Source organism: Amblyomma maculatum, chromosome 4 (genome assembly GCF_055883805.1).
Source record: "Amblyomma maculatum isolate TAMU_Amacu chromosome 4, ASM5588380v1, whole genome shotgun sequence".
Taxonomy (NCBI): domain Eukaryota; kingdom Metazoa; phylum Arthropoda; class Arachnida; order Ixodida; family Ixodidae; genus Amblyomma; species Amblyomma maculatum.
Genome location: NC_139347.1, coordinates 40,614,376 through 40,638,809, shown reverse-complemented (window position 1 = coordinate 40,638,809; position 24,434 = coordinate 40,614,376). Strand labels below are relative to the sequence as shown.

At 40.8% G+C, this 24,434-nt stretch overlaps 2 protein-coding genes and 1 non-coding gene across 6 annotated transcripts in view; 2 read left to right on the top strand and 1 right to left on the bottom strand.

The window, feature by feature from the left end:
* Ube3a (ubiquitin protein ligase E3A) overlaps nt 1–4,311 on the bottom strand; it is a 41,425-nt gene extending 37,114 nt beyond the window's left edge. For 2 of the 3 annotated variants that reach the window (XM_084601192.1, XM_084601193.1), the window contains exons 1-2: nt 4,069–4,311; nt 1,929–2,155 (exon numbers count right to left, since the gene is read on the bottom strand). In XM_084601192.1, coding sequence (XP_084457318.1) covers nt 1,929–2,155; nt 4,069–4,133 — 292 coding nt within the window. In that variant the 5' untranslated portion in view covers nt 4,134–4,311. Of the gene's footprint in view, nt 1–1,928; nt 2,156–3,970 lie in introns of all 3 variants that reach the window. The other variant, XM_084601194.1, reaches the window with a different exon arrangement.
* A 196-nt stretch (nt 4,312–4,507) lies between these two features.
* Nucleotides 4,508–23,067, top strand: LOC146190808 (protein ABHD18). 2 transcript variants are annotated; one of them, XM_084601189.1, is made up of 12 exons: nt 4,508–4,714; nt 5,298–5,400; nt 5,613–5,697; nt 6,062–6,162; nt 6,247–6,328; nt 8,011–8,097; nt 8,802–8,827; nt 15,120–15,258; nt 16,641–16,730; nt 17,100–17,204; nt 18,862–19,196; nt 22,072–23,067. In XM_084601189.1, the coding sequence occupies exons 2-12, from the start codon at nt 5,306–5,308 to the stop codon at nt 22,220–22,222; spliced, it is 1,296 nt and encodes a 431-aa protein (XP_084457315.1). In that variant the 5' UTR covers nt 4,508–4,714; nt 5,298–5,305; the 3' UTR covers nt 22,223–23,067. The 2 variants fall into 2 exon arrangements, with proteins under 2 accessions (XP_084457315.1, XP_084457316.1); XM_084601190.1 differs by lacking the exon at nt 4,508–4,714 and adding an exon at nt 4,843–4,984.
* On the top strand, nt 5,066–5,214 carry LOC146190809 (small nucleolar RNA SNORA79). The gene has a single exon (XR_014707107.1). It is a non-coding gene; the product is annotated as a small nucleolar RNA SNORA79 (small nucleolar RNA).
* Nucleotides 23,068–24,434: the final 1,367 nt, after the last annotated feature.

Below are 24,434 nucleotides of genomic sequence, written 5' to 3'. Positions count from 1 at the left end.
TAGAATGTTCTCGCTAATCAAATAACTGATGACTATCGATATAAACCTGGGGAGAAATTACAACAATCTTTGCAAAGCCAAAAACTTGTCACAAACTGCGGGAAGGCCTACTTTTGACCTTTTCAGTGAACAGAGGCATGGAGCAGCAGATAATGACCACGTCAGTTGACCCAAATGAAAAAAGGGTTTACCCTTTTTGAAAAGGGTAATGAAATGAAAAGGGTTAAAACGAAAATGGTTTGAAATGAAAAGGGTTAAAGGAGAGGGGTTTACCCTCTCAGAAAAGTCAGTGTAACAGAAAACATTTAGAAACAGAAATGATAACAAAGAGGCGAAGCTACCACGTGCACCCACCACTGATGTAGAACCTGGATTTTGTTATTCCCTGGCTGCAGGTAAAATCTTCCTATATAGCCTTACACAACATCTCACTCGTAGTTTACACTTGACATCTGGTTTATTTTACAGCAACAGCTTTAAGCGTATGTTCCCTCGGTTTTGTTTGTTATTGCTGTAGTGACGAGATAGTAGTCGACGTAGCTGGTGGGTAGTTGCCAAGGGAACCACTCATAGGGTAGCACTATTCGCCGTGAGAAAAGGAACACGGCAAGAGCTAAGAAACTGCCAGCTGTCGGTTAGCTGCCGTGGTAAGCAACAAAAGTGTGGCCATCTTGGAAGGGCCTGGTGAAATCGCAAGAATGTACATCTGAAGGGTGGTTACCATCGAAGTTAAACGAGGAGCTTTGCAGTGGAACATTCAGGGCATGAAGAGGGCGAGGAACGCATAAGTGAAGCGCTGCTGCCACAGAAACCATTCTCTGGGTGATAACCATGGAAGGGGCACAGGTGTGGCAAAAACATCGGAACATGTAACCAGAGGTCAGTTAACATGGGAAACATACAAAGGAAAGGAGTAAGGTATGTTGAGAAAGTAAGAATGTGCTGCCGGAGAGTGATTGTCATGAGAGCCGGCCAGAATGTGGCAATTACTGGGGCATGAGGAGACTATGGTGAATGCAAGGAATGTGCAAGGAAGGTGGCTGCCTTGGAACCAACTATGGTAGATGAGCTCAGCAACAGCAATGGAATGCATAAGTAGATGGTGGTTACCAGGGGTAGAAGGTATGACGAGACCGAGGAATGCAGTTGCCAGGGGAACCAAATGGAGAGTGGTTAGTGTGAAAGGAAGAGCATGACAATTGCAAGGGAGGAGATGTGAGGTGCTGTCCGCGGCAGCTGCTATGAAAAACACACTGCCCATGGAGAGGCTAAAAGGGTGCATAGTCGAAGAATGTGCGAAATACTAAAATACAAGATAACCACACACACACACACACACACACACACACACACACACACACACACACACACACACACACACACACACACACACACACACACACACACACACACGTGCGCGCGTGCATGCACGCACACGCAAGCACACATATATATGCAATACCACAAAATGAAAATACCTCAAAAGTTGCCACTGATAATTTTATTACACAAAGGTAACTGTATCGCAAGATTTTTTTTTACCTTTATCCCTTTTCTTTGAGCATTTATAAAAAAAATATGCGGTATTGAATTGCCAATCTTAAGAGCTCAATCAGTAAGAACCCTTCTTTCTTTTTTTAGCACAAGTGCAAATCGCTGCTATTAGTTACTTCACATAACTCAATGTGACAAGAAAAGTCTTGAAACCGCTCACTCTTTCACTTTACTATCAGATATGTAACACGTTTTTGCAAGTCATGCACGAGTAGAAGTGAAACCTGACTACTATACCGTATTGCATTTTTATGAAGTGCCTATAAATTTTTGAAAGCTGGCAAGAATCTGCTTACCATCCCAATGCTGCATTAACAAAGCAAGAACATCAAACTCAATATCACAACTGCGGCTACACTCCGAAAGACACTTACATGTGGACGTATGGGGCGTTGGCTCTGCAGTGTGGTTAGGGGCAGTGCTGTCACAAAGCGCTGCCTTGGCCATCATCAAGTGCAAGGCCCGGGCAGCAGCCTCATTTGGAGACAGATGGCCCAAACGGCCGCTGGACGCACAGTTCTCATTGGAGCAGCCCTCACGACCACAGCCAGCTGTCAGCTGGTAGTAGTAGCGCTCTATGAGTTCCTTCACTGCCAGTTTCCTGCAGGCGAGAAATGTGATACACTTAGTGTTGTATTTCAACTGACCTTTGGTTATGTTGCATACTGTGGATCTGGCTCACCTATATTTCAGTTATTGTTTTGTGTTAGTCATTTCAATCAATAGCAGAAATGCAACCCCTTCCATGAAATAAGCATTCGTTGTTGTTCATACCACACTACCCACTAAATGTTGGCTCTTTGTACAGACCACCTGGAGTCAATATTGCACTCTGAGGCAGTTGCACATGCAATAGTAGCTGCTGGCAAGAGCGTTGAGTAAAGGCATTGATACACTTGCAACATTTTCTTTTTGCGCCCCTGGTGTTGTCGACAGTATCCCTTACACAAATCTGTATTTACAAGAGCACCAGCATACAATAAAGGGCACCAGTATTCAATAAAGTATCCATAAACTAGAAAGATCACAAAACAGGAATCAAATTTGTTCTCTGTAACTATAATAGACATTTAGTATATCGGACAGAGAAGGCAAGTAACTGCAATGACCAGAGCTGTGGACTCGCAGGAAAAGCTTGTGCACACCATTACAAACCTGACACAGGGAAAAAATTATCTGCCGCTGCCACTATGCATTTCAAACAGATGGGGCCCCATTTGGAAAGTGAACGCATGGCCCACTTGATTCATTTTTGTTTGAACAATTTGTGACTGATATGCCACTGAGCAAACCATTTATGCTTTAAGATCTTTATTTTTGTACTTGAGCACAATATAGTGATTGCTTTCGAAAATAAACCTGCCCATTGTAATGCCAGTTTGGCAATGAGGGCTCTAAGAAATAAGTAGAAAAGGCAGAGAGTGTACAACTTTATGTCAGAAGCCAGACTTTTCATATAGATTATGTACTTTGCTAACACAGAACAAAATAAAAAGCTCATTCATTTACTTTAAATGAATACTTAACCAAAACGCTACAAAAGTTCGCAAGACTATAATTCCAAGCGGAAGTTAGTGACACAAGTGCTTCAACGTAACCCCTTCATTCTCAGACCTCTGCTTCATTTCTCTAAGTTAATTTATGTATAGTTAACCATGACCTGCACTAGCGCTGCACGCGCATAAAATCGCAGCTTTAGAAAACGGTGGAAATAATGTGTTTTTTAACCCTCAGTTCGTTCGTTATAGATTTCGAGAATAAAGCCGAAAACACCTGCGAGTACTAGAATGAGCAAACATGACACAGCAAGATACCAAAAAGGAAGGATTCACAGAGTCTTAGCGCTAAAACACTTTTCCCCCTCCCAACCCCTGCAAAATAATAATAATAATAATAATAAATAAATAAATAAATAAAAAGACACCAGTCAAACAAAGCAGTGTTCTAAATAAATTCAGCGCTGCACAATTCTGGGACGACAGCGAGCAAGGGTGCATACAAAGCGTTCCGAGGTTCTCTACGTCCTCAACTTCCTATCTGACGGCAATTATGGAGAGAAGCATATCAGCTCAACCTCGTCTCTTTCCCTCAAAGCGCAAATACCGGGAAACACGCAGGTTCCTAACCTTGGTTTCGTCAGCTTTGCGCAAGTTTCATGTTCGTTACACTATTGATAGCGCGCGACAGCGTACGTTGCCAAAATAACTGGCTTTCTGCAACAATGCTAATAGGCAGGAATTAAAATCATAAACGTTACGAGGCACTAATAGTCTCGGGTGTCGTGTACTATCGGCACATAATCGTGCTCGTTGCTAGGCACGACAGTGGTGCACGTTTGCGAGCACAGGTCGGACATACGCTTCTATGCAAATGCGCCATTCGAAACTGCTCCGAGCGAACTGAGCTGAAAACGCACCCGCGTCCGCAAAATAGTCTACAGGACGATCCGTTGGCGTTGAATACGAGGTGCCCAGCAAAGCTGAAACGCAGAGAGTGAGAACTAAATTAACTGACTTGGAATTGTCTTGGCCTCCGGATGCTCGTCCTGTCTCCCTGTCTCGGCGCTTGTTTGGATTCATAGGTCCCAAATTTGCAGTCGCCCTGTTTCAATTCATTAAGCTTCTTCGTTTCAGAGCATTTGATCGGCAGACTTCGACGGCAACCGCAGCTTTCCTTTCTTTTTAATGACAGCGGTGTCCGACTGAGGGACGTTGCACGGCTGCTCTTTGCTGCGCGAAAATAAAAAAAAGAAGACGCCAATCACAAGTAATGACAACAGGCCCAGTTGCGTAATGCTTAAATGCAACAAGCGTAAATTACGCTGCAATGACATTGTTATGCAAATAAATAACTATTTTTTGCCATAATTTATTTCTAATGATTATACAAAAATACAGCTCCTACTCCAAGCTTGTAGATTGAATGTGTTTTTTGTGCGAAGGAGCGGCCTTGAAGAACACGCTGAAGTATTTGCGTGACTTTCACATGTTTTTGTTGTCACTTGCTAAGTGTTTGGTTGATGGTTGTGTCGCCGACGATGTTATAGCAGGTTCAGCTTGCGAATCAAAGTTTACTTTGATAATACCTTGAGAAGAGTCCTTTTCTTACCGCCTTGATGTAGCGTGCGTCAAGTTTTTTTTGCTACATCCAGTACTTACAGGTAAGGCCTTTTTGGTACCGCATTTTCTCGGCAGTTGTGGCTGGTTAGAATGCGACTGGTGATTACATGGGAGGAGCGTTTATAAATAGCACCAGCATCAAACACTTCTTGGGCGTTTTCAGTTACAAAGTGCCCGAACGACTTTGCAGTGTGCGCAAATTCGTTTGCTGCCGTTACGTGAGCTCTATCTCGTATCCGAAGGTCAGCTGCTACGTCCACCGGAGCATGCTTGCGCTTGAGGTGTGAAAAATTGCAAGTTTGTTACTAGCGGTAAGTTGGCTTGCTTGTCGCTGCTGTTTTACCTTTAAAACTGCCCTAATATGTTTGTGCATTGATATCTTAGTGAAAATACGATAGCAAGTTCCTTTGCTGTCGACGAGTTATCGTCAGCAAATTTTTTGCTATCGGAAAGAATCCGGATCACTTCACCCAACGCTACTTTGTGAAGATTCACTCTTCCGCACACAGTGTAGTCGTTGGTTTTGCAGATCCGTACATTTTGTCAGACAAAGTACTGCAACCTGTAGCCTATAATTTGATCACTGTTGTAGATGACGTGTGCAATTCCTTTTTTTATTCGCAGTACCCGCCATGGCAAGCACGAGCCGTTTTGATGCCGTTTACCGAACAGCATTACTGTCGAAATACTTTATCAAAGGTTGGGGCAAGCCGGACAACATTAAAAGGTAAGCTTGCGATGGTTGAAAACTAGTCAAGACGTTGAAAGCGCGACGAGAAAATGGTTTTTCTTTGAACCGCTGGCTAATTAAATTGCCGAAGCTCCACGTGAACTCAGCAATGTTAAAGCCGCCTAGGCGTTGTTGAGAAAATTTCATTGTTACAGTACTGGTGCTTTCACTTTCGTTTATTCCATTTTACTTTTTTTTTTCTCCTCAAGGATATTTGACTTCAAGAAAAAAATGACAACTCGTGAAACATGTGCACAACTTGTACCCAATGACTATCCTGTCATGATCGACAAGGTTCGTATGCGTATGTTATGCTAGCACTTGGCATTTAAAGCTGCTAGTAACTGCTGCATAGGAATCTGACATACGATGCGGACAATATGAGTCAGTAGCTAGAAGAATACGCAACTTTATGCGTTACTGATCGTAGAGCATGCCAGTGACTGAGCTGTGCAACAGGTATCTCCAAAAGGGTATTGCTCTAAGAATAAACTTATATTTTGGATGCAAGCTGTGACACACACCTGTGGAGGTATCATTGGAATTTGTTGAATAGGAAAATCATCTAATAACATTTGTGCTTACACTGCATGTTGCCTGCACAGAGGCTTTTGTGTTTGTATTCTGGTAGCATTATTTATACTACATATCCTTGCAGATTGAAGAGCATTCAAATTACCGCATTCTTGAAGGGCACCTTGTTAGTCCCCTTGTACAGTACCTACCTGAGTGTGTGCCAAAGGAATCGCACAAAGCTTGGTAAGCTGAGGAGGTTCAATGTCTTTTTACTATGTCCGTTGCTTCTACACACTTGTGGAAACTGAAAGAACTGCTTCTGAACAGGTTCCAAGTTCTCTTGCCAAAACGATGGGCAACAGACCCATTGCGACCTATGTGCATTCACCTTGCTGGAACAGGAGACCATGTGAGTTAGCTTACCTCCTCTGAAGCTATTGTCTCTCACAGTCTACAATTTTTTCTTTATCATTTGCATGTTGCAAACTGGTACTTTTAGTTTAGTTTTCATTTACAGATTTAATAGATTATTTTGGTTGGTGGTATTTAAATGCCATCAATCGAAACTGTATCTAGTAGATAAGCACAGGTGGTAGCCCATAAGCATGGTCACACTGCTGTTATTTTTGGTGTACAGACTACACTCCTTTTACAGTCTGCAGTTACTATATTGTCCCCATCCAGCACATAGTCAACATTTAGTACATAGAACCACATTTGACAGTTTATGTTGTATTGGGCGATATTGTAAATGAAAATGCTGTAAGTCTGCAAACTTTTAAACCTTACTTTTAAGCATATATAGCCAGTGGGCTGTCCAGAATTTGGTAGTTTTCATGCCTTCATCAGAAAGACACAAAAATAAAAAATGTTTGTACCCTTTGGCTGCATTATTTGGTAACTGCATGCATATCTTCTATCTGCTGGGGAACAATAGCAGTGAGAGCCAAAATATTTTACATATAAATGAAGGATTAGGATATGATCTAGAACCTGAGCAGTGACAGTGTTTAACTAAAAAAAAAAGTCAGAAAAAAAAAACATGGTATGATTTTCTGCATGTGACAGATTTAAACGATTGTTGTTTTTCTTTGTAATGTGTTAGGGAGCAGGAAATGGGCTCGAAGGTTGTTGTTAAATGTGTTTAGTGTATAGAAGGAATGCTTTCGAGCATTCGGCCAAAGTATGACTCCTTGCAATGGAGCTAGTGATTAGTTACTCATTTTTAAAACCATGTTTTTCTAAATTTACTGGCCTATCATCCTAAGAAACAGCCCCTTTCATTATCCGGTATCGCATAAATCAAAATGTGTACTATGTGCATGTTCAGTAGCTTATGAGCTTCCTCTGTCATGCGAGAAAGTGTATATTGGACAGACCGGCCGGTGTATCAATGTTCGGCTCAGGGAACACCTCAGGTCACTTTTCAAATCAGCGTATTCCCATTTAAAAAGCACTGCCAAGATTGCACCAAAGCAAACGAGAAAGTGTGCAGATCATTAGTCTTCTTTAAAGATTTTTTTCATTCGTGTGTGTTTGTGTATGTTTTGCGATTATCCTGATATCGGTTTATAGGGGTTTTAGCCTTGACCTATGGTGTGGCGTTCTGAGGTGTACTCTGGGCATGTGTGCTGTAGAAAGAAGGGTCATGTGATGCTAGATAGATATATATATTTTGTTTTCTGAATAAAAATGTAGTTACAAGTCAGTGCTCGTCTGTGTGTTTCTTGTTTCTTTTTCCTCATCCCTTTGCACTGTTTTCCATCCAAAATAAATCGCATTTCCTGGTTACCTTAACAAGAAAGCAATGTTGCTGTTTGTTTGAAATAAAACTGTAGTTAAACTGTTGTGGTTTTTCTGATGTGCTCTTTATTACAGTGGCTCAAATGAGCCACTGAGGCGCTGTAATATGTCTACGCAATGCTGCAAAATGGGATGGAAACACCAAGATTTCGTCCAGACCCTGTAGAACATATGTATTTCAAGGAAGTCTTATATTCTATTAGTGGTCATCACTCTCACTTATTTTATGCGCAGAATTAGTTATTTTGAGCTAACATGTCTAAAACCTTGATCTTTCTTCTCTTCTAGTATTTCTGGAGGAGACGGACTCTAACGTGTAGGCCTCTTCTAAGAGAAAATGGAGTGGCTTCCATAATTCTGGAGAACCCTTTTTATATCCTTTTTTTGTACTGTAACACCTGTTCAGCATAGTGTTCTCGTTGTTTTGTGTTGCCTGTGCAAAAGCTAGTTGCTTTGTCTGTATTTTGAAAAATATTGATTGTGCTAACGAAAAGTGTTCTAGTTAAATTGAGGACCATGCAAAGAGCTATGAAATGCAAAATGATAGGTGTATTGTTAAGAAATAGCTAGTGTTCTGAATACGTCTATGAACAAACACCAGTAACGAAATTCTAGTTGAAATCAAGAATACGAAGGCAAGATAACGGGGGTCTCCAAGGATAGCCAATTGTATTCCAAATAAAGGCTAGTGTAGCATGGTGCAGGAGAGAGCTAGGTGCATGGATGACTGTGAGGATCAGATGTATGCAGCTGGCACAGGACCGGATTAATTGGAGGAATATGGGAGAGGCCTTTGCCCTGCATGGGTAGTAGTCGGATTGGTGGTGGTGGTGATGAATTGTACTGCTGAAATACTGTCAGTTATAACAAACCTCAAAATACGTCTACTGAATCTTAAATGATAAATATTTTACTGGTGTATCCATATTTCGAGTCTTTCATCGTATGCATTCATTTGGATTTTTTCTCCACAGACTTTAAAAGAATGTCTTACTGCATGTAGATTTTTATAGCAAGCAATGTTTGGTTTTGCATGTGTGAAAATTGCATCTGGTATAAGGCCTTAACATGTGAAAAATGGTCTAAGAAAACCCAAGGACCAAGTGTAAGTATATCTTTTGTACATACTTAAAGAAATACATATGATAATGCAATGCCATGCTGTAGACAACCACTAGTCTTTTTAGCTTTCTTTTGTTAACAAAGCTAATGGAGGCAGCAGTAGTGGTAATACAGAAGGTGCTATTTAAAAGCTGGGCAGTAAACATGTAGCAGAAAATTACTTTCCAAAACTTGTGAGCAGAGTAACGACTGTCGCTGATATCGGAAAAAAAAAAAGTATATATATATATATATATATGAGTGTGTTCAGATAAGAACGGTAATGGAGGTCCCATGACCATTTTTTGTTTTCAATGAAATTTATATGTGCGGTGCGCAAATGTCTCGACACAGAAGACGCAATATTTTATTTCTCAGTTATAACAAAAATTAACAATACTACTAAGAAAAGCGCTTCACAGCATGATAGGTTTGATGGAATTTTATTTATCTTTATAGCAACAATACGAATGAGCTGAAATGACGAATATCCTTATTGATGGAGCTATCTAGCTCAGAGAAAACGCGAGCCAATACTTAGCGAACACGCCCTTCACCTAAATTGCATGTGGGATATGCTTTGCAGGTTAGGTGGACGGTGGGTTCGCTCTGTGGTGGCTTGCTTTTCTTTTCTGGGCTGATAGCTCTGTAGACAAGCATACTAGTCATCTCGGCTCATTCGTGCTGCTGCCATAAAGATAAATAAAATTCCATCAAGCCTATCATGCTTAAAAGGCTTTCCTTATAATTGTACATTTGTGCACATTAGAAGAATGGTCTTCAAAAGTAGTATTGTTAATTTTTGTTATAACAGAAATAAAATAATATTATTAAGAACTGGATTGAACAGCACTGCTCCTCACAAAAAAAGAGAATACATGATAGCGAAAAAGCTCAAGCGTCACTTGCGTTCTCCCATAAAATTGCAAGAAAAAAGCAAACTTATTTCATTTTGAGCTATCATCAACCCTGTCAACAAGCAGAAAATGATGTTATAAGCATTGACATGGCATTGGATATTGCATAAAATAAAATACAGCTAAATCCAGCAAATTAGGAATCATAGTTTTGACATCTACTCCTTAAGGAGATGCCCCAAAGCATTTCTGTAGAATAAAAAGATGTGTTCAGTTTTATATTTATTTCTATATTTTTAGTTCACATAATTCAATACTTTCTATTGCTTAATATTTATAAAGTACTTAAATAGATGTTGGAGTAGCTTTTAAAATTTGAATCAAAATTGTCTATTTCTTAATATTTTTGAATTTTGGCAGATTTCAAAATGTAGAAATAACGGGAAAACTCTAGAGCTTCAAATTTTTCCAGAAATCAAGAACGAGTCCTGGATTCAAACAATTTGTCAAATCATGTCGGGCAAATTTGGAGGCTCATGGGAATTCATGCTTGCGACAGTGGTGACGTTAGGCAAGCGGCCGAATTTTGGGATAATGCGTCACAGCGTAAGAGCTTCGAACGTGCAACCATATATAATACAAAATGTTTTAGCGGCAACACTTATTGAGCCTTGCCAGAATGTAGGGCTCAATATTAGCAATTTTCAAGACAAGTGCTGGGATTTATAGTTATTTTTACAATTTTAAACAATATAATGGAACCCACTTCTTTATTCCGTAATATTTCAGAGGTACTGAGGATTCTTAAGAGGGATCTTAATAAAAATCGAAGATGATGTTCTTTTTCTAAACTGGAATCAAAGTTGCCTCTTTTTATTATGTTTTCAAATTTTGGGTGACTTTAATGCCTTGTAGAGAACACACCTAGCAATCTAGAGCTCCAAATTTTCTGAAATTAAGAACATAACTTGCATAATAAAGAAAAAAAGTTTAGTGCGAACAGCTTAAGGCTTCATGCCAGTATGTAAGGTTGAAAATGAACATTTTTGCAATGCGTTGCTCCTGAAGCAAAGTTTGCAATTTTTTACTAAATCAGCTGCAACAACAAAACGGGTTTCTGACAGTTTTTATAAAAGTAAAGTTGCATAGTTTTAGTGAGTGAAAAATAATAGATGACAAAAATTTAGTGATGAAACAGCAGATCTCCAAACCTGCTTTTGAAATGGCAAAAACTGCATTTTCCACCTGCATTGATATATGTTTTTTTGTTTTTTTCCGAGAAATCTACGCTATATCTCTCAAAACTAAGGTTCATTCCTTTGTGTCGAGACATTTGCCTACCACATATAAAAATTTCATTGAAAACAAAAAATGGTCATAGGACCTCAATTACCATTCTTATCTGGACACACCCATATGTATATCTTTGCTAGGATGAAGTCTCCATCACCATATTTTCCAGTCTGCGGTTTTCAGCCTTGTTAAAATAGGGATGAATAGCCAGATTGAATCTCAAAATAACGGCTTGAGAGGCTAGTTGGTGCATCATCATATTCAGATATGTGGCGCAAACAAAGACAAACACAGGAGAAGATCCACAACACACGCGCACACTATCAACTGTAAGACGAACCGGAAAACACTTCCTCTTCTACACTCAGGCACGTCTCAACTTCTTCTTCTCATCTTCCTCGTCTTTGCCAAGGGGAAAATGTCACACTCTTCCTCGCAGACCATAACCTTGTCCAAACATGGCGGTGACCAATCTCTTCTTTCTTTTCTTCTATTCTTCCTCTTCTTTACCAAGGGGATATATAGACACTTTCTTCCTCTCAGCCCAAAAAACATCAACAAAACAATACAGTCACAAATTCTATACTGTCCTGTAAATCCACACCACTGCATTGCCCAGTAACTCCTACCACACTGGACAGGTAAATATCACCACATAGTCACAAATCATGCACTAAAAACACCACCACACAAATACAGCAAATACAGTAGGACATGTCCATCTACACACCATAACTTAAGTAGTCCCTATCTATTGAGAAACTATATCTTGCCAACATCTAAGAAGCCACGAGGCCCATGTACTTAAGGGGGAAAAAATTCTGCAAACTCCCATGGCCCCAAAAACGTAAGATGAGTCCAATAACAACTTTAGGTCAAGAATAACAGCTTGAGGCCCGATAATAATCTCGTTCTTTGCATAACTCAAGAGAATTGCTCAATAAAATTTAGTTCTTTTCTACGTAAACTCAACGATGCTTCACTAATGCATCTTTCATTTTTCTTCTGTATCCAATATGCCTCTAAAATTTCGCGTGCCATCTTATCCCGACTCTTGCCTAATATGTTTAACCTACTAAACAATGGCTCACACTTGCACTTTTGGCAGTGCAAGGCTAAATTTGACCCTTTGCCATTTTCTATGTTCTTCTCATGTTCCCTCATTCTATCATTAATACATCTTCCTGTTTGCCCAATATATAGATTACCGCACGTCAGAGGAACCTCATAAATCACCCCCACCCGACATCCAATAAAACTCTTAACATGCTTCTTCTCGCATTGCCCTTTGTTTTTTCTCCCTATTATTGCACATAACCCACCCAGTTTATTGGGGGCAGAAAACACAAGTGGCACCTCAAACCTACTAGCCACTTTTTTCAGGCCGTGTGAAACTCTATGTATATAAGGGATCACTTGTGGTCGTTTATTCCTCAACATATCTGGCGATCTTTTTTTCCCTTTCATTTTTTGAAGCAATGACTCTGCCACCCCACATATAATCATACCCGGGAAACCAGCCGCATCAAGTCTTTGTAATTGATTATTAAAGCTTTCCTCTGCCATATGTACACATGATTTCAACAAAGCCGACTCCAAACAAAGGGAAGCTATCCCTCTTTTTATAGTCTTTGAATGGGCTGATCCATATGGAAGTAGCTCTTTTTTAGCCCTGGGAAAATATTTCCAACACACTTCGCCATTACAAATTTTTATATTTAAATCAAGAAACTGCAATTTGTTGTCCACCGGTAGCTCATGAGTAAACGTGAGCCCTTTTCCTTGTATCTTAAAAATAGAAAGCACACTTTCCACACTTTGACTCACTGCAGCGCCCTTATCCACAATGACTAGGAAATCGTCAACATATCTAAATATTTTAAAACCTGATCCATTAAGGGCTGTATAAATTGCTCTGTCAACACAGGATAAAAAGATGTTACATAGAACAGGGGCAACACATGACCCTATACAAATGCCCCTTCTCTGCACATACAAATCAGACCCAAACGATACAACAGTGGACTTAAGGTAAAACTCAAGAAGGGCTAGAAAATTGTCCACATTGACACCAGAAGAGTTCTGAAAGTCTATAGTCCCATTACTTTCAATGCATTCCCGCACCGATTCAAACAATTCTAAATGTGGCACCGAATAAAACAAATCCTCTACATCAATAGAAAAAAAGTACCCAAGATTGGTTTGATCTTTTAAAAAATTGATCACTTCAAAAGAATTCTGCCCCCAATAAACTGGGTGGGTTATGTGCAATAATAGGGAGAAAAAACAAAGGGCAATGCGAGAAGAAGCATGTTAAGAGTTTTATTGGATGTCGGGTGGGGGTGATTTATGAGGTTCCTCTGACGTGCGGTAATCTATATATTGGGCAAACAGGAAGATGTATTAATGATAGAATGAGGGAACATGAGAAGAACATAGAAAATGGCAAAGGGTCAAATTTAGCCTTGCACTGCCAAAAGTGCAAGTGTGAGCCATTGTTTAGTAGGTTAAACATATTAGGCAAGAGTCGGGATAAGATGGCACGCGAAATTTTAGAGGCATATTGGATACAGAAGAAAAATGAAAGATGCATTAGTGAAGCATCGTTGAGTTTACGTAGAAAAGAACTAAATTTTATTGAGCAATTCTCTTGAGTTATGCAAAGAACGAGATTATTATCGGGCCTCAAGCTGTTATTCTTGACCTAAAGTTGTTATTGGACTCATCTTACGTTTTTGGGGCCATGGGAGTTTGCAGAATTTTTTCCCCCTTAAGTACATGGGCCTCGTGGCTTCTTAGATGTTGGCAAGATATAGTTTCTCAATAGATAGGGACTACTTAAGTTATGGTGTGTAGATGGACATGTCCTACTGTATTTGCTGTATTTGTGTGGTGGTGTTTTTAGTGCATGATTTGTGACTATGTGGTGATATTTACCTGTCCAGTGTGGTAGGAGTTACTGGGCAATGCAGTGGTGTGGATTTACAGGACAGTATAGAATTTGTGACTGTATTGTTTTGTTGATGTTTTTTGGGCTGAGAGGAAGAAAGTGTCTATATATCCCCTTGGTAAAGAAGAGGAAGAATAGAAGAAAAGAAAGAAGAGATTGGTCACCGCCATGTTTGGACAAGGTTATGGTCTGCGAGGAAGAGTGTGACATTTTCCCCTTGGCAAAGACGAGGAAGATGAGAAGAAGAAGTTGAGACGTGCCTGAGTGTGGAAGAGGAAGTGTTTTCCGGTTCGTCTTACAGTTGATAGTGTGCGCGTGTGTTGTGGATCTTCTCCTGTGTTTGTCTTTGTTTGCGCCACATATCTGAATACCAGATTGAATAATCTGTGTTGTTTAACTAACATGTTAATTGTCAGAACAATAATGCATATTTACTCTGTTTTGGTGCATTCTCTGGCTGTCACATTTGCAGACTAGTCAGTGGTAATTTTTTATTTGATGGCAATTCTGTTGCACTGACATATTTGTGACAAATAGGAATGAAAGCAGCATCTGAATGCAGTAAACAAAATCTACTAAACAATTCGTTTTCAAGCATTTGCAAAAATTCTAGCACTGGTATGTCATTTTATATGCATCCTTATCTAATTATTTTTGTGTTTCATTGTAGCTCTCTTCATTGGCAAGTCTAAAGGCATTTTCTTTTTTGCTGCACACTGCACATGATGCTATTGACTTCAGCTCTTGTGAGTGCTAGCTGCTACTGACGGCCTCATGGCACACTTAGTAGCGTGTTAGTCTTCGTATAGGGAGGCTTGCGTTTCGTTTTGTGGCTCATGCAGCAATAGAAAAAAGATTGTTTGTTCAGTTCACCTGAAAACTATGTGAACATTAGAATAGTCTTCTGTTGGGCTAGTTGACGAACCATTGAAACGGGTACTAGTAGCGCAAACAGCCATGGACAGGTACGTGTCTGTCTTCTTCTGTCTGTGTATGTCTGCACTACTATAGCTCCTGTTTCACTTCATGATTCATTCTATGAGAGCATGGCTGTAATCTGACAGACTCTGCCTGCGGGATTTCATGCATGAAATGGTGTCTAACGCTGTAGACAACATGATACTTGAAGGGCAAAGCATCTGAACCCCTGTGTTCATCTTTGCTGCGCAGTACTAATTGCAAATGCAACATTTCAGGCGGTCAAACCTGCACTGTGTGTCTGACATCTTTGTGATGGGCGGCTGCCTCGTGCTTGAGTCTATGGCTCTCCTGCACTGGTGCGAACGTGAAGGTTTTGGACCATTAGGCATCACGGGCATTTCTATGGGTGGTCACGTAAGCTTTTCATGTCTGCAATTCTTTGTAGCAGCTCACTGCTGCGCCTTGTGAGTGGGAGCTTTGTGTTCTTTGACACTTCAAGGTCAGATAGGTGCCTTGATGGCCAAGTCATTGGGGGAACTTATTTGTTTTGCATTCAATTTTTTTGGAACCTTTGACAGGAAGTTCTCTCAGATACATGTTGCATTACGTTTTGTCTCTGAGAAAGCAGTGCTGATGCACAATATTAAAACAGTTGAAAGCTCATGTACTGTTTTGGCACTATGGTTAAATAGGGCAACATGTCTGCTATGCAAGTTTTGAAGAGGACTCGCAACGATTGGCAGTCCTCGTAGAACTGATTGAATAACAGGGCTATTGGCTTTAACGAAGAACATTTTATTTGTGCCTCAGTTGTCAGTGGTGGCATAGTGCGAAGAAGACGGTGGCTCTAGAGAAGCTCTAGAGATAGTGGCATTGTAGGCATGTCACTAGGTGCCGCTCTAGGCATTAGCATGAAGAATAATTCTAGAAGTTATTTACATTGCTAGTCTGCCAAACAGGTCAGGAGCACAGGAGTCCTTCAGAACTGAATACTTTGTGCAAAATTACTGTTACTTCTTGATATCTCAGATTAAAATGCTAGGCTCTGACCAGAGCTTCCTGAAGATAAATTCTATCACTGTAACAAGCATGCATTCTAAGAAGCGTAGACCATTTGTATGCTTCACAAATGGTCTACGTTTGACGTTGGCTGAATCTGCAAACATCGGAACCGCAGCTGAAAACTGAGAGATAAAGGAAATACACGGAAGTTAACTATATTTCATGTCCAGTTCACTATACTACTCTGGCAGGAGAGGCATAAAAATGTATGTGATGAATGCGCTTGTTTGGTCATAGCCAAGAGTGAAATCCTCATTTCCTCTGTGTGCAGGGTCAGGTTCACTATCATTATTGAGAGCCTAAAAGTCCAGACTTTCTCACCTCTTTTCCTTAGTTCCACACTTGGCTAGGACCAGTTTACTTCAGCACGTTTTCTTTCGGCTGATTGTTAACTGAATGGAATAGTTTGCTGGCTTACTGTATTCAATCTCTTGATAGTACAAATTACCATATTTTAATATTTCATGTTTCTTGTGTTGTTTTGCTCACGTTTTGGTGTGTATATTTATCAGTGTTTATTCTGTATTTGTGCTCTACCCCTGCTTCGGCTTTGCAGCCTGCAGAGTGTTAATAAATAAACTAAATAAGATGTTAGAAGCAAGCCTCAAGAGAGTACAGGTTGGCAGCCAGAGAGGCCTGCATTAACCTGCACTCTTCTATGATTCTGGTAACTTACGAGGAAATGTCACATACACTGTTTTATCCTCTTGTGATGTTTTTGCACTTCTTTGCAGATGGCATCACTGGCTGGGGCTAACTGGTCCAAACCACTAGGCATCATTCCCTGCCTTAGCTGGACAACGGCATCATGTGTTTTTACCCAGGCAAGTTGATCTTGAGATTTGAAATTTTTCACATGGTCATACTCAGCTAAAAGTGTGCTCCTTTTAACGTCATTTTAGCGTGCATGAAAGTCGGCTGAAAAGGACAGTTTAGAATGCTTATTAGGATCATTGTGAAGCGAAATTCTCTTACCAGGATGCTGCAATTTCGCAACTTAGGATTTCTGTTTCATTCATCTGCCGTACTTATCTGGTATATCTAGTGAAGAATGAGATGATTGTAAAGTGCGGATGAATACTGTAGAAGCAGATGCAGCACCTTGGTGCTCCAAGTTAACGAGATCTCGCTGCTCTTCTTGCATTAATTTTGGTTCAGCGTACATTTCAAGTGTTCATTTTCCTCCACTGCAGGGAGTCATGAGTGGCGCTATTCCCTGGGAGCTCCTACAGAGCCAGTATTTCTCTGACCAGGTCTTCCGGGAAGAAATTGAACAGCTCATTCACACACCAGAAAAGGTGAAAATGGAATGGATGCTCTTGTGCAGGCTAAATATAGTGCAGAGAAAACTGGGAAGTGGGAGCACATATATTTGCAGCTACAGTAAAAGCTCACTCATTGGAACCTCAGTAATTAGTTTCTGGGTGAATTGAACTGGATGACGTGGTTCGGCCAAGCTCCACAAAAGTCTCTATAAAAATTCCCGTTAATTCAGATGTGAGTCTCTCCCTCCCAGGATAATTCAAACAACATGCCACTGTGCCTGGGTAGCTCGGCACCTGCCACATGGCCGAAGAAATGCTCCCATGATAGGGTGGCATTGTCGTGATGCTGTGTTGTGTTCAAAATAGGGAGAGAAGGTAAAGCGAAGTAAAATCATGCATGGAAGAAAGAGTCAAACCCAGCTGGCACCATGACCTGCACGGCAACCAGAGCATAGCAGGTGGTAGCCATGGTGGCAACTGCCTGCTCCCTATCCCACGTGACCTCCAAGACTTGCAACTAGAACCTTGTAAGTCGGCCCCCGTTAATTTGAAAATATGGATACATTCCATTGTTGGTGCAGTCCAAGCCAGTGCAGGTCTCGCATCGAGAAGCCACGTTTAGGTACGATTAGCGCAGTAAGCGATCGTTAAGCTAGCGCTCCTCTAACTTTAACTGCATGCACCTCTGACATGCACTCAGCATCAGTGATAAAGTAATTACGGACACTTAAGCTCCGCCTTTAAGAGTATGATGCGATAGCGTAGGCTACCACCCAATGTATAAAGCCCCACTCTAATTAAGCAAGCAATGTAGCACTAACGTAAATATGAAAAATAGCCGTCGTTGTACTGTCCTAGTCTGAACAGCAGGTGATCATTGCCTAATCTTTCAGGAAATAAATTCACCATAGTTTTTTCAGGGACATTCGATAATTTGAGTAGGTAATTTAAATTTTTTTCATTTTCTGGTCCCATAAAGTTCAAATTAACGAGCTTTTACTGTGAGTACTGATTATTCAATATTATAGCACAGACAACAACAGGAACGACATGTATGCACGCACACATATTAAAAATGATGCATTTTTAGAAAATTCTTGGCTGCGAACGCAGATTAATACGGGGTGCAAACATTTTCACTACCAATTTTTTTTATGCGGTGAGCTTCTAAACGATTTCACATTATCCTGTCTCTACTCTTGTCAAGAATCTTTGTCTCTATGAAAGGAGCCACACTTTCTTTACACTTAGTGACTTGCAAAAGCAAATGTGTCTGCTTGTCATCCAGACAAGTATGCACACATTCTGTAGATATGCAGTTTGGCTGGGCCACAGACAGCATATGTGGCACTCGAGAAATACAGAACTCTGCGGCAGTGACATAACACCAAGTGCGCCTTGTGGTCAATGAAGCATGGAGGGCTGCACTTTAATTTAAATCTGTCAAAAAACTTTCATGATAAGGCACGGAAAGTGATCATGATATTCGGGAATACTGTAGAGGCAGTTGTTTGTGGTTTGCAACCATTCAATATAATTTTTTCTTCTCTCGCGTTGGAGAAGAAGCCGTGTGGCAGCAGCAAACAAAAGATTGCAAACCCTTGCAGCAGTATATTAGAGTGAAAAATGATATATTCTGAAGCATTCACCAGCAATTATAGTAGCTAAAGATATCAATTCTGTTTTACAGAATGCAGCATTCAAGGCGGGGCAACAGTTTGCCCGCAACATGACGCACAGCATGAAGGACTACAGTGACATCTCACTAGCACTCCAGTCCAGCCCACACGTGCGGCCGGCAGAGGCGCTGAACTTCATGAGGGGCATCATGGATGAATGCACCCACCTGGAGAACTTTGCACGGCCCGTTGATCCGGGCCTTGCTGTTTGCGTGGCAGCCACAAGGGATGCATACGTGCTTCGTGAGGGACTGAAGCCTCTGCCTGAAATCTGGCCTGGCTGTGAAGTACGCTATGTTGACTGCGGTCACGTGGCAGCATTTCTCTTCAGTCAACACGTCTTCAGGTGAGCATTTTTAATACCACGTCGTGTAGAGGCTTTGTGGGTAATAGTGAAGCTGTTCAGTGCTGCCGCTACTAATGTTACTACTGCTATTACAGTAAAACTTCTTTAATTCGTTAATTTGAACTTCAAGGGAGTGAAAGCAACATCCTAATTATCCGAATGTTGAGTCATCGAATGGCTTCCTCCAGTACTGTCAAAAGCCACTCACATGGAAAATTCATTTAGTGCAAACCTTGCCTGCGTTTATCTGCTTTTAAGGCGAAGACTCGTAGATAGTGATGATTTTTTTACCAGCTTGGCGAAATTTTTAAATTCATGCTCAGTATCTGGAGTGCCAAAATCGTAATTGTTCCATAAAGGCACGAGTCTTCAGGACGCATTTCGATGTGTAATGTGGTAAAGCTGAAGTTTCTTTGCATGCGGCATTGCATCTGAGGAGGCTTCACAACACAAGCTGCAAACAGCACATGACAAGTGCTTGATATGCTGCGCAGCTGTTATCTAGTGTTTGTGCCATGAAAATTGCCAATATTTTGATAGAAAAATTATGGAAACAATGTTTGAATGCGCCAACAAAGCACTGGTTCTACTTACTGTTGATCCTTTAGATTAGCTTGTGCTGCTGCTACAGCGTGGTGACGATTTCATGAAAATTGCCAATAGGCTCAGTTAGCAGGCTGATCTTTGAGGCCAGTAGGCGCCATCAGTGCTGGCTGGCAAAACTAAATGAAACTACGCAGCTGGAGACTATCATTTATCAAATACCTATCATTGCGCGCATGTTAGAGGGGCGCGGGAACCATTTTATATTACGCAGTTCGAGCTCAAGGACGAATATTTGGCTGATCAAGTAGATCATACCTTGACATGGCACTATGTACTTTGAGAGCCCAGCTGAAGGAACCAAAGCTAAATGCGGAGCATCCGAATAATCATGCTTGGGGTGCCAGTTACATACCTACACAGCCATTTGACAGAAGTTTGGTAATGGTTCAAATTTTCCTAATTTTGAAGGCTGTATTAACAATGTTTTACTGTACATGGCTGGCTTTAATAAATGGGTCAGTAGTCTAATGAGCTTACAGAAGGTCTCTCAACAGTAGATACTCTTAGTGGCCTAGGAGTGGTGATAATTTAATTATGGCTACTTCAGTTATACCATACACAAATGCGTGTGCAGTTTGTTTTGTGTTCACTCCTGTTACTGCTGGGATATAGTGTGCCTCAGATTGCTGGACCTTACATTTTGGGCCTCCAGGAAAGTTTTAAAATGTACGTCAATGCATTTCCCGTATACGCTGGTGTTGCTCTAAAATGTCTGTATTTGTTCGCTCCTTCGGCACACATCAGCATTTTAAAAAGCTCTAAAATGTGCTGAATCGTTTATGTGACTACTGATTCCAGAATGTGTCAAAAGAATTGCAATCAGCGTCCTGAAAATTATTTAGAGCCATTATGTACAGATAATAGGGCACAATAGAAATTACATAATTGTCAGGTATGGCTTAATTTATGTGTGTTCTGTCAAATCACGTTCTTTACAGAAATTTGAAATTTTGAGTCTCCGTCTGACACGATCTTAAACCACGACTAAGAGGTAACTAGGGGTCTGTGAATATTGCAATTTTCGAATACAAATATGGAGGGGGAAGGGGGGGGGGGGGGAGAAAAAAAAAACGTTTGAATCGAATTGATTATCTGAGCAGTGAAAAAAATATATACCTATATATATCAAAAATTTTTCTTGTTTATTTCAGAATTCACATGGTATTTGCAAATGAAATTAAACTAGAATTGCATAGAAGCGTGTACCCTACTGAAAAAGTCGGGTATAAATATTATACAGGACTCCTTATACTACCATATTTTTGTAGAGGAAGGGCCTGCAGGGAACTGGGTGTAGCTGCCATATCGCTGCTGAGTATAGTAACATCTCGTTAATTTGTCCTTCAAGGGACCAGAAAAACTGTCCAAATTAACTGAAAGCTCGCATTATAGAATAAGCCTGAGAGAGCTGCCGCAAACCGTGATCTGCATTTGAGTTGAAACTGAAGTGAGAAGACAGACATTTTAACCCAGTTTCATCAGGTGTTTCGCTTTGTGCATACTTTCGGGAAGGCCCTCTTCACAAAGCAGCCACATCACGTTTTGACGATGTTTCACTGCACAGTCTATGCAGTCGAGCATTGCAGTGAATATGGTCATTTTCAAAAATTCTGAATATCAGTTCTTGAATACGAATCAAATAACAGACATATTAGATTCATATATTAGAAATTTCGAATATTCGCACGCCCCTGAGTAATACACCCAGCTACACGTCACAATGAAAGATACGAAGGGAGGCGATCAGAACGCAATAATGCGTAAAAGTAACCTATTTCATGCGAAAAAGAGATGGTGTGCCTAAAGAAGCACTGCCGGTAGCTGTTTTTGTGTCGCCTAGGCATTACAGGTCACCGCCGGCCTGTCCTGTGATGTACTATATGATGTAAAACCACCTTCTGGACGAGGTCTAACTGCAATGGGGTTGTTTGGCGATTTGCTCAAATACAAAGTCTGTTTTTCCACCTTTTCATGTTATATAGAACGTGGCCATATGTGTTACTGTTTGACAGAAACACGTTTCCAATATGCTCCAGGTTTATTGCAGTGGAGGTTGACAACTGGCAAGGTTCGCTCGACTACTGTTCAAATGTGCCCATGTCACATGGAATCGGTGTGCATTTCCTTGTTTCTTGCTAGAATTCGTAGCTGTTTTGTTGCTAGAATCCATAGCTATTTGACCAGCGGCTAAGTAGCGGGCAGTCAGTAGCATTTTTCATAAAGAAGATGCATAAGCCCTTAATGTCTTTTTTGTAATTTTAATTTACAGGAAAGCAATTGCAGACTCTCTTGAGAAGACAAGCTTGAAGTACTATGGGCGGTCACTCCTTGAAAGGCGAGAGGAAGCTTCCTCATCTACAGCCACAACTGCATTGCATGATGTAGTGGCTGACAAAAGGGCTACAAAATCTGAAGGTTAAGTTGATCTCGGAACGAGGTTGCCGTCATTCTGAGATCAAGTTAGTTTTTGCAGTTGTGTTTCGTAAAGCCTAAATGTGATCTTTCAGTGGTTGTTCACACAGCAGATGTATAGACTGCAACTTCAGACTTCATTTTCAATTCATTTCATTTTTTATTTTGTACGGTAACTGCACAGGATAAGCCAGACAATGCCTTTTGGCCATTTCTTTTTAAAGCATCGACAAGTCCAGCACCTTAAGTTGTGTGACAAAGCTAAGGATTTTCTTTCAGCCGCTGAAAGTCGTTACAAGCAACCAAGCTTGGTGCAATCATGTATGTACATAATGCAGCATGTAAATATGATAGAAATGTGTTGTTATATGCCAGCGTTTGTGTGTTTATATGCCGGTGGACTGAATACGTTATTGCCCATCTTTTTGATACTCTAAAATACAGTTGCACTACTGATAATGCTCTGTTTCCTGGTAGAGTTCAGATGGAAAAAAAAAATGTATATAATTTTATGGCCTGGGCTTGCTTCCATATTTTTTCATGCCATCATTGCACACATGACAAGGCTCTGTGGACAAAAAACACTTGGGCAATTTAATTGCATTTGGGTTAAGGTCCCTTTTGATATAGTTCAAACCTTGTACGCACAACTTTATGGAACTCCGAGGTTTACCTGCTGTTTGAAGCTTGTGCATGCTTTTGAACATGGTAGAAAAGCTTTCTAGCTGTTAGGATGTACCAGAGCATACAAGCACTTGAGTGTGTGTAAGCCAGTCATGTTTGTTCATGGTAGTTGTAGACCTGTCATTTTTGCAAAATAAAAATGCTTCACAGGTCTGTCCTCAAAAGCAAATTTGTTCCCACTTCAGTGAATTCCTTTCCTCTGTCGTCAAAGGCGGCATGGTAGCAAAAGCATCTGTACTACTAATACGATTTAACCTGGATATGTTGGACTCGAAGCGAATCGCAAAATAGTTTAGTGTATATCAGCAATTCTATGTATATAACGTGCCAGCAAACATGTAACCCAGAAGTCTGAAATGATGCACCCACACTAGTCATAAGAGGCTTAATTTTGTTACGGGTAGACTATAAATGTATCGATTCAATCCAAATAGGATGCATGCTGTTAATTTCTGCACTGACTTCAGCAGCAAAAGCCACGCAAGAGCCACCACAAGCCTTCGATCCGCTAGGTTGGGTTCACTGCACGACGACCAGTGCACTGAACGCTATATTTCCACATAGCAGCAGTGTCACGTTCAAAACGAGCAGCGCCAGACCAAAGGCCATTTTCAAGGTGACTCGACGGTCACCTCGGCACACGATCTTGCAGCGTCAGCGGATGCCGAAGGACGCTCAGCCAACCTAATTCCTTGCGCGCAATGCTATCACGTGAATGGTTAGGAGAAGTGCCTTTTGCAGGGGCACAGCACATAATTCGATGTACCAGATGTTCTGTCACAGCGGGAGTTTGATAAATAATACTGCTATGCTTTTGCATAGGATTTTCAAGTGGATATTCAGGCACTTTGATATAAGCAATAGTTCGATATATCCGGGTTAGACTGTAGCTCCGAGTGACTCTGACAGTGAATTGAATAGCATCTACACTGCTGCTTTATGACCCTGTGCCCACTGGCGCTTTGCCACGAACCACTGAAAATCCCACCGAAGAATATGAAGAAATGCAACCGTAGGCTGTTTAACGTAAGTAAATCTCATTACAAGAGACACTCGGCTATAAGAGACATCTGAAAATGGTTTGGTTGGTTTTCCTAAGTCTGCCATGTTAACAACATTGCATACAAGAGACACTCGGTTACTAAGGACAACTTTTTCAGGTCTCTAGAGTAAATTCTTCACTATTTAGAAGAGACAGAACCCAGGTGTGCTCATGCAATGCAGCTGAAGCGTACTAACTCGTACATGATGCACTTCAGATTCCTTTAGCTAAATTCTGTTGCATATCAGCACTGTCACCTATGAAGCAAATCAAAATGCATGAATGACATCCAACATTTTTTTAACTCCTCGCTGTTAAAATTTGATCAAAAGATAAAAGCACAGAATCCTGATGTCTTTCTCTTTGTGGACAATGCTTCTAGCAGCACCAAAGTTTTCGTGCTCAAAGCCACCGAAGTTTTTTCCCTCCAAACTCCAAATATTCAAAGCCATTATGCACTCTGTCAAGTTACTGTACAAAACTAGGTTGGTAGA